This window comes from Heptranchias perlo, chromosome 31 (assembly GCF_035084215.1).
Source record: "Heptranchias perlo isolate sHepPer1 chromosome 31, sHepPer1.hap1, whole genome shotgun sequence".
NCBI lineage: Eukaryota > Metazoa > Chordata > Chondrichthyes > Hexanchiformes > Hexanchidae > Heptranchias > Heptranchias perlo.
Window position 1 is genome coordinate 35,770,396 of NC_090355.1, and position 10,387 is coordinate 35,780,782.

The 10,387-nt window shown below is 53.8% G+C and overlaps 1 protein-coding gene across 1 annotated transcript; it reads left to right on the forward strand.

Moving 5' to 3' along the window:
- Positions 1-214: 214 nt before the first annotated feature.
- LOC137300738 (piercer of microtubule wall 1 protein-like) lies at positions 215-8,222 on the forward strand. Its single transcript, XM_067970009.1, has 3 exons — positions 215-530; positions 5,582-5,660; positions 7,869-8,222. The coding sequence occupies exons 1-3, from the start codon at positions 247-249 to the stop codon at positions 8,055-8,057; spliced, it is 552 nt and encodes a 183-aa protein (XP_067826110.1). The 5' UTR covers positions 215-246; the 3' UTR covers positions 8,058-8,222.
- The last annotated feature ends 2,165 nt before the right edge of the window (positions 8,223-10,387 follow it).

Sequence of the window (10,387 nt, forward strand, 5' to 3'; positions counted from 1 at the left end):
CCTCCATCCCTCCATTCCCCCTCTCTCTCCCCCGGGCGGGTATCGAACTTTCAGCTCTCGGGATCCCCGGGCCCGCGATGATGAATTTGTTCCCGCGCCCGGCACTGACCCCGCCCCGGGGAGAGTCAGGTGACCATCCTTCAGGCGCTCCCATTGGTGAATGAGGCACTTCCGGTGTGGGTGATGTCACGGGCCGTTGCCTGGTAACCGTCAGTTTGTTACAGACGCGGCCCCGCCCCTCCCGCCATGGCGCTTTGCCGAGTGAAGGAACCGAGAGTCCGACTCCCGGAGCCCGGCCCGACCCCGACCCCCGCCCGGGGCCCGACCCCGACCCCCGCCCGGCCCCGGGACCCCATCCCCTGCCCGACCCCCACCCCCGCCCGGGACCCGACCCCCACCCCCGCCCCGATCCCCTGCCCGGACCTGGACCTGACTTCCCCCCCGGCCCCCGCCCGCACCAGCCAATACTACCGGGTGCATCCGGGCGTCCCCGAGAGGTTCGAGCACCCGGACTGCTTCAAAGGATACAGGTACCGGGGGAGGGATCCGGGGATTGGGATCCGGGGATTGGGATCCGGGGGAGGGATCCGGGGAATGGGGTCCGGGGGAGGGATCCGGGGAATGGGGTCCGGGGGAGGGATCCGGGGATTGGGATCCGGGGAATGGGATCCGGGGGAGGGATCCGGGGAATGGGATCCGGGGGAGGGATCCGGGGAATGGGGTCCGGGGGAGGGATCCGGGGATTGGGATTCAGGGATTGGGATCCAGGGATTGGGATCCGGGGATTGGGATCCGGGGAATGGGATCCGGGGATTGGGATCCGGGGGAGGGATCCGGGGAATGGGATCCGGGGGTGGGATCCGGGGATTGGGATTCGGGGATTGGGATCCGGGGATTGGGATCCGGGGATTGGGATCCGGGGAATGGGATCCGGGGATTGGGATCCGGGGGAGGGATCCGGGGAATGGGGTCCGGGGGAGGGATCCGGGGAATGGGATCCGGGGATTGGGATCCGGGGGAGGGATCCGGGGAATGGGGTCCGGGGGAGGGATCCGGGGATTGGGATCCGGGGGTGGGATCCAGGGATTGGGATTCAGGGATTGGGATCCAGGGATTGGGATCCAGGGATTGGGATCCGGGGAATGGGATCCGGGGATTGGGATCCGGGGGAGGGATCCGGGGAATGGGATCCGGGGGAGGGATCCGGGGAATGGGGTCCGGGGGAGGGATCCGGGGATTGGGATCCGGGGGAGGGATCCGGGGAATGGGATCCGGGGGTGGGATCCGGGGATTGGGATCCGGGGGAGGGATCCGGGGAATGGGATCCGGGGGAGGGATCCGGGGATTGGGATCCGGGGAATGGGATCCGGGGATAGGGATCCGGGGAATGGGATCCGGGGGAGGGATCCGGGGAATGGGGTCCCGGGGATTGGGATCCGGGGGAGGGATCCGGGGAATGGGATCCGGGGGTGGGATCCGGGGAATGGGATCCGGGGGAGGGATCCGGGGATTGGGATCCGGGGGAGGGATCCGGGGAATGGGATCCGGGGGAATGGGATCCGGGGGAGGGATCCGGGGAATGGGATCCGGGGATTGGGATCCGGGGATTGGGATCCAGGGAATGGGATCCGGGGATTGGGATCCGGGGATTGGGATCCGGGGAATGGGATCCGGGGGAATGGGATCCGGGGGAGGGATCCGGGGAATGGGATCCGGGGATTGGGATCCAGGTAAAGTGATCCAGGGATTGGGATCCGGGGAATGGGATCCAGGTAAAGTGATCCAGGGATTGGGATCCGGGGAATGGGATCCAGGTAAAGTGATCCGGGGAATGGGATCCGGGGATTGGGATCCGGGGAATGGCATCCAGGTAAAGTGATCCAGGGAATGGGATCCGGGGATTGGGATCCAGGGATTGGGATTCGGGGATTGGGGAATGGGGTGCAGAAGGGCCATTTATTCACCTACTATGGAACTCTGCAAATATAAACTATAGGATGTCATGTCACACACAGAATGGGCGTGTAATTGGCAAATGAATTTCAATATAGATAAGTGTGAGGTGGTGCATTTTGGCAGGAAGAATAAGGAGGCCACACACTGCTTGGATAATAAGAGAATAAATGGGATAGAGGAGCAGAGGGATCTGGGGGTACAGATACACAAATCACTAAAAGTAGCGACGCAGGTTAATAAGACCATAAAAAGGCAAATCAAACACTGGGGTTCATTACTAGAGGGATAGAATTGAAAAGCAGAGAAATTATGGTAAACTTGTATAAAACCTTGGTTAGACCACACTTGGAGTATCGTGAACCGTTCTGGTCCCCATATTATAAAAAGGATATCGAGGCACTGGAGAAGGTACAAAAAAGATTTAGAAGGATGATACCAGAACTGAGGGATTATAACTATCAGGAAAGATTGAACAGGCTGGGGCTCTTTTCTTTAGAAAAGAGAAGGCTGAGGGGTGACCTGATAGAGGACTTAAAATTAAGAAGGGGTTTGATAGGGTAGATGTAGAGAAGATGTTTCCACTTGTGGGAGAGACCAGAACTAGGGGTCATAAATATAAGATAGTCACTAATAAATCCAATAGGGAATTCAGGAGAAACTTCTTTACCCAGAGAGTGGTGAGAATGTGGAACTCGCTCCCACAAGGAGTAGTTGAGGTGAATAGTGTAGATACATTTAAGGGGAAGCTGGATAAACACATGAGGGAGAAAGGAATAGAAGGATATGCTGATAGGGTGAGATGAAGTAGGGAGGGGGGAGGCTCGTGTGGAGCATAAACACCGGGATAGACCATTTGGGCCGAATGGCCTGTTTCTGTGCTGTACATTCTATGTAGTTCTATGTTTATAGTGCTGAGCACAGACCCTGTCACTCATTGCTGATCCCCAGCATCAGAGGGACTGAGCGATGAGGAGAGAGGTGGGCTTCTCAGCCTTGAAAGGAGGCATCTGAGGGGGAACCTCACAGAGGGAGAGCAGGTGGTAAGGGGAATGGAAACGCTGGATGCAGAACTCTGCTTCAAACTGAACCGTGACCACAGGACAATGGCACAGGGGCAAACTGGGGAAAGGGAATGAGAGGCAGGGAATGGGACTGGAGAGTTGGATCCAGGCAGTTGGGATCCAGAGAATAATTTGACAGGAAGTAGCTTTTCACACAGTGATCCAGCACATGGAACAGACTGGGTCAGGTGCAGGGTTTCAAACTGGATCCTCAATCTCGGGAGATCTCAGGGATTACAGCCTGTGTTAGATCATCAGATCTCTGCATTTTCCTGAAAATTATTGTCATTTCTGTTGCTGTATAAAGCACATTTACTGTACAGGGAGTCAGTTTCCCTTTGGAGAACTGCTGCTGTGCTTTTGGAAGGTAAGGGAATGTTCCTGAGACTCTGTCGATATTTGTAGGGGGTCCCCGGGACAGTCGATATTTGTAGGGGGTCCCTGGGACAGTCGATATTTGTAGGGGGTCCCCGGGACAGTCGATATTTGTAGGGGGTCCCCGGGACAGTCGATATTTGTAGGGGATCCCTGGGACAGTCGATATTTGTAGGGGGTCCCTGGGACTGTCGATATTTGTAGGGGGTCTCTGGGATTGTGTCGATATTTGTAGGGGGTCCCCGGGACAGTCGATATTTGTAGGGGGTCTCTGGGATTGTGTCGATATTTGTAGGGGGTCCCTGGGACTGTCGATATTTGTAGGGGGTCCCTGGGACTGTCGATATTTGTAGGGGGTCCCCGGGACAGTCGATATTTGTAGGGGGTCCCTGGGACTGTCGATATTTGTAGGGGGTCTCTGGGACTGTCGATATTTGTAGGGGGTCTCTGGGACTGTCGATATTTGTAGGGGGTCCCTGGGACTGTCGATATTTGTAGGGGGTCCCTGGGACAGTCGATATTTGTAGGGGGTCTCTGGGATTGTGTCGATATTTGTAGGGGGTCTCTGGGACTGTCGATATTTGTAGGGGGTCTCTGGGACTGTCGATATTTGTAGGGGGTCCCTGGGACTGTCGATATTTGTAGGGGGTCCCTGGGACTGTCGATATTTGTAGGAGGTCTCTGGGACTGTCGATATTTGTAGGGGGTCTCTGGGATTGTGTCGATATTTGTAGGGGGTCCCTGGGACTGTCGATATTTGTAGGAGGTCTCTGGGACTGTCGATATTTGTAGGGGGTCTCTGGGACTGTCGATATTTGTAGGGGGTCTCTGGGACTGTCGATATTTGTAGGAGGTCTCTGGGACTGTCGATATTTGTAGGGGGTCTCTGGGATTGTGTCGATATTTGTAGGGGGTCCCTGGGACTGTCGATATTTGTAGGAGGTCTCTGGGACTGTCGATATTTGTAGGGGGTCTCTGGGACTGTCGATATTTGTAGGGGGTCCCTGGGACTGTCGATATTTGTAGGGGGTCCCTGGGACTGTCGATATTTGTAGGGGGTCCCTGGGACTGTCGATATTTGTAGGGGGTCTCTGGGATTGTGTCGATATTTCACATTAAAGATAAGGAGACTCAGTTACAAAGTGGGAAAGGAAAGTTCAGGATAGATATGAGAAAGGATATATCGGCCTTGGACGGGGGACAGCGCAGATTCACCAGAATGATACCGGGGCTAAAAGGGTTAAATTACAAGGACAGGTTGCACAGACTGGGCTTGTATTCCCTCGAGTATGGAAGATTAAGGGGTGATCTAATCGAGGTGTTTAAAATGATAAAGGATTTGTAGGGTGATGTCATGGCAACAACACCACCTGCACGTTCCCCTCCAAGTCACACACCATCCCGACTTGGAAATATATCGCCGTTCCTTCATCGTCGCTGGGTCAAAATCCTGGAACTCCCTTCCTAACAGCACTGTGGGAGAACCGTCACCACACGGACTGCAGCGGTTCAAGAAGGCGGCTCACCACCACCTTCTCAAGGGCAATTAGGGATGGGCAATAAATGGCGGCCTCGCCAGCGACGCCCACATCCCATGAACAAATAAAAAAAGGGTAGATAGAGAGAAACTATTTCCTCTGGTGGGGGGAGTCCAGAACAAGGGGGCAGAACCTTAAAATTAGAGCCAGGCCGTTCAGGGGTGATGTCAGGAAGCACTTCATCACACAAAGGGGAGTGGAAATCTGGAACTCTCTCCCCCAAAAGGCTGTTGAGGCTGGGGGTCAATTGGAGCTTTCAAGACTGAGATCGATAGATTTTTGTTGGGTATCAGGGGACTCTGAGCAAAGGCGGGAAAATGCAGCTGAGGTTCAGATCAGCCACAATCTAATGAACGGGTGGCACAGGCTCAAGGGGCTGAATGGCCTCCTCCTGTTCCTATGTTCTTCACACAGACTGATGAACACCTGGAATGGACTGGAGTGGGAGCAGAAACTCGGGTCATTCATGGGGCAAATATGCACTGTTGACGGGGGGGGGTCATGGAAGGGTGTGTTAGATGGGCCGAATGGCTTTGCACTTACCATTGTGACTCTCAAGTTTCTAAATAATACGTACAATAATGTCTCTATAAATGTACGTCTATATGTTTTATCAGTGCAGTTTGCATTGTTTTGTCTGACAATCCTCAGATCTCTGAAGATTAATCCAATATACAGGACAACCAATCAGACATACGGGAGTGATTCGCCAACTGTCCATGAAATGCCGGTAAGAATGATCACTTCCTAAAATCAGTGGGTTTAACCAGGAATTTTACCAAACTGCGATGCCCATCAGTGGTAGAATAGCCTGTTGGTACGCTCTGTCCACCTCTGGCGGAACCCGTACCCCAGTGAGAGTCAGTGTCTGTGGGACCCGTACCCCAGTGAGAGTCAGTGTCTGTGGGACCCGTACCCCAGTGAGAGTCGGTGTCTGTGGAACCCGTACCCCAGTGAGAGTCAGTGTCTGTGGGACCCGTACCCCAGTGAGAGTCAGTGTCTGTGGGACCCGTACCCCAGTGAGAGTCAGTGTCCGTGGGACCTGTACCCCAGTGAGAGTCGGTGTCTGTGGAACCCGTACCCCAGTGAGAGTCAGTGTCTGTGGGACCCGTACCCCAGTGAGAGTCAGTGTCTGTGGGACCCGTACCCCAGTGAGAGTCAGTGTCTGTGGAACCCGTACCCCAGTGAGAGTCAGTGCCCATGGAACCCGTACCCCAGTGAGAGTCAGTGTCTGTGGGACCCGTACCCCAGTGAGAGTCAGTGCCCATGGAACCCGTACCCCAGTGAGAGTCGGTGTCTGTGGAACCCGTACCCCAGTGAGAGTCGGTGTCTGTGGGACCCGTACCCCAGTGAGAGTCAGTGTCTGTGGGACCCGTACCCCAGTGAGAGTCAGTGTCTGTGGGACCCGTACCCCAGTGAGAGTCAGTGTCTGTGGGACCCGTACTCCAGTGAGAGTCAGTGTCTGTGGGACCTGTACCCCAGTGAGAGTCAGTGTCTGTGGAACCCGTACCCCAGTGAGAGTCAGTGTCTGTGGAACCCATACCCCAGTGAGAGTCAGTGCCCATGGAACCCGTACCCCAGTGAGAGTCGGTGTCTGTGGAACCCGTACCCCAGTGAGAGTCGGTGTCTGTGGAACCCGTACCCCAGTGAGAGTCGGTGTCTGTGGGACCCGTACCCCAGTGAGAGTCAGTGTCTGTGGGACCCGTACCCCAGTGAGAGTCAGTGTCTGTGGGACCCGTACCCCAGTGAGAGTCAGTGTCTGTGGGACCCGTACCCCAGTGAGAGTCAGTGTCTGTGGGACCCGTACCCCAGTGAGAGTCAGTGTCTGTGGGACCCGTACCCCAGTGAGAGTCAGTGTCTGTGGGACCCGTACCCCAGTGAGAGTCAGTGTCTGTGGGACCCGTACCCCAGTGAGGGGCTTCAGTGTGACGTGGCACGGTGTAGATTCAAGTCCACAAGTCGCCACATCCACAGTCGAGGGAAGGTGTCAGATGACACCGGGTGTTTCTTGCAGCAGCGTCGGCAGAATCTGGAGGTGGGAGGGGTTGGTGAAGAGTGGGTGATGGAGGGCCTCGGTCTGGCCAATCACCACCTTCTCCTGCTGGACATGGTGCCCTGAAACATAATTAAATGTTCCCAATCGGGATTTAAGAGTTGGCGCTGACACTAGGTGCAGGGAGCAGAACTGATTCAGGTCCCAGTATTGGCCCCTATCCTCCCCTCGCCCCTCCCCTCTCCCCCCACAGCCCCTGGGTGGACCCACAGCGAGTGACGGGCGCAGAGCATCCCAGCCGAGGAGGCAAGGTAGATCGAGGGGTGGGGGGGGTGTCAATGCCTCCCGGGCTCTTGACTGTGGAAAACCTGGTCAAAGAGTTGGTTTTTTCGATGGTGAAGAGGTTCCAGAGAGTGGGTTCGAGGGGCCAGGAGACACAGAGAGCCAGGCGGAGGACCAGACGTGATACGAGGGGGAAAGGAGCTCCCAAAGACTGGGTCGGGCAAGGAGGGATCTGAAGATGAGGAGAAAGGTTTTAAGTTGTTTGTGTTGGGGGACTGGGAGCAGGTGTCGGTCAGTGAGGGCAGGAGTGACAGGCAAATGGGGCTCAGTGCATGTCAGGATACGGCCAATCGAGTTCAGGACGCCTCCTCACCGTATCCCTCAACCCCATCGACCCAACTCCGTTTTGTCAATACTCCCCTCTGGAATCTCGGAATAGTCTTCAATTATTTCTCCTCGGAGTCAACTCTTTTCCAAAGGGGATAACCCCGAACTTTCCCTCAGAAGCTAATAGTGGGACCGTCGATGGGGAATCTGGGGCGAAGGGGGATTTGTGTGTCGGCGACGAGCGATCGCAGCTGTTCAGAGTCGGGGAGGGTGGAAGGGGTGTGTTTCCCCCACTGCCAAACTCAAACTCATCCCTGCTGATCTCTTGCTTTCCAGACCAGCTACCATGCAATATCCCAGAAGCTTTCCAATCATTTAAGTAAATGCGGAATGTACAGGAACCACGGATTAAACGTGGGAACGGAGAAATCCCTGGTCACTGGTCCTGGAAACCTCGTCACCTTCCAGGACCGTCTGAACTTCCACCACTCGTACTTTGACGCTGGGCCATCGTACACGGATTAGTCGAGCCCACTCCCTGCAGGCTCCAAACGGGACGTCAGTGACTGCACCGCACCCTCTGTGACCCCACGATAGACGACTCGTCTCCAATACTCTGTGACCTTCCACCCCCTCCCCAACTGTGTAACGCATTTAAATTTACTGTTATTAAAAAGATTTATTCAAATACCCGTGGAAAGGATTTTATCTTTTTTTGAATCATTGTTATTTGCTCCACCGTGTCAGTGGGAAGCACTCTCGCCTCTGAGTCAGAAGGTCGTGGGTTCAAGTCCCACTCCAGAGACTTGAGCACAAAATCCAGGCCGACACTCAGTGCTGAGGGAGCGCCGCACTGTCGGAGGGTCAGTGCTGAGGGAGCGCTGCATTGTCGGAGGGTCAGTACTGAGGGAGCGCCGCACTGTCGGAGGGTCAGTACTGAGGGAGCGCTGCACTGTCGGAGGGTCAGTACTGAGGGAGCGCTGCATTGTCGGAGGGTCAGTACTGAGGGAGCGCCGCACTGTCGGAGGGTCAGTACTGAGGGAGCGCCGCACTGTCGGAGGGTCAGTACTGAGGGAGCGCCGCACTGTCGGAGGGTCGGTACTGAGGGAGCGCCGCACTGTCGGAGGGTCAGTACTGAGGGAGCGCCGCACTGTCGGAGGGTCAGTACTGAGGGAGCGCCGCACTGTCGGAGGGTCAGTACTGAGGGAGCGCCGCACTGTCGGAGGGTCAGTACTGAGGGAGCGCCGCACTGTCGGAGGGTCAGTACTGAGGGAGCGCCGCACTGTCGGAGGGTCAGTACTGAGGGAGCGCCGCACTGTCGGAGGGTCAGTACTGAGGGAGCGCTGCACTGTCGGAGGGATTGATAGCTGTTGAGGAGGTGGATTGAAGGTTCCAGTTCGAGGAGCTGTCCAGTGAAGGTGGTGGTATTGGGATCAATTGTTTCTGTTACTATTTGGCATCTCTTCCTCCTCTCTGAAGGGCCTTGGGGCAAATTCTTTAACTAGACCTGAGAAGGTGGCCCCAAAAACACATTTCTCAATTCCTATTGAAAATGAGAGTTCTTCAATCTTCTGGGTACGGAAGGGTTAACACTGCACTGATTGGTTGTAACTTTAACATCTGTGATTGAAAGAAAACCCAATTGATTTTTAGCAAATCATGTGGTGAAAAGTATCGATACATTTAAGGGGAAGAAAGGAATAGAAGGAGATGTTGATCGGGTGAGATGAAGTAGGGAGGGAGGAGGCTCATGTGGAGCATAAACACCAGCATGGACCTGTTGGGCCGAATGGCCTGTTTCTGGGCTGTAGACTGGATGTAATTCGATGTAACTCGATGTAATGAGAGTTTGAGAGCCATGGTAGTTTCAAGTTTTTAAATTTTTTGCGTGGCAAGTTGCTGAAAGTGCAAGGTGATAAGGTCACAGTGAGGGAAACAGGGAATCTAGGACCTGAGTGAACAGGGCAAGAAACTGGGTATCTCCTTAACCAATCAGAGTGAAGGGTTGAGAAATAAACAGAAAGACTGAGAAGGAAGTGTAAATTAGAGTGGGTGGATTTAATATCAAATCAGGTACAGAAAGACAAATAAAGAGACAGACAGAACGATTGGATTAAGAGAGAGAGAAAAAAGAGACAGAAAGGAAAAGTTTTTTAAAAAGTTTTACTTTTAAATTTAAAATGTTTTAAATCTCCACCAACAATTAAAACATGAAGGAATGAGACGTCACACTTGTAATAGTTAATTTTCAGTGCCAGAGAGGTTGATTGGCAGTAATTAACAATTATCACATTGTTAAAAGGGTACTCAGACTTGAAATAACTTCACTTAACTCTCTGTTGCGCGTTTAGTTCATATTTACCGCACAAATACAGCAACTTCACGCCATTCGATGCATTTCAAAGGTGAGGCAGACACCGAGATGCCGTTTTCGCGAAGCTAACGGAGGAGCAGCGCATCTCGGACAGCAACTTCTGGATTTCCGCGTTTAACCGCGTAACTGCCCCTCGCCTGAAGTTGCTGTACCACGTGTAGCGTGACATGAACACGTAACCCCACCAGCGAATAAAAGTTATCTGTTTTTAATACAACGGGTCATTCTCTGTCTTTCTCTTCCTTTCGGATGTTTCTCCCTCTCTGTCTTTTGTTCTGGCCGTTTGTGTATTCGGTGGTCCTGTAGGTAACACCTCTCTGTCTGAACACTTTGATTGCCTTGACAACGGGCAGTTGGAAAGATTATCTGTAATCACCAGGTATTGTTCTCTGAATATAAATGCGAAACGTTCAAGGAATCCCACACTCACCTGACGAAGGAGACAATCTCCGAAAGCTTGTGATTTTCAAATAAAATTGTT

Coding starts and splice junctions, on each gene's coding strand:
- LOC137300738 (XM_067970009.1), top strand. CDS start 247: ATGGCGCTTTGCCGAGTGAAGGAACCGAGAGTCCGACTCCCGGAGCCC. Junction 531..5,581: donor GACTGCTTCAAAGGATACAG/GTACCGGGGGAG, acceptor GACAATCCTCAG/ATCTCTGAAGATTAATCCAA. Junction 5,661..7,868: donor CAACTGTCCATGAAATGCCG/GTAAGAATGATC, acceptor CTTGCTTTCCAG/ACCAGCTACCATGCAATATC.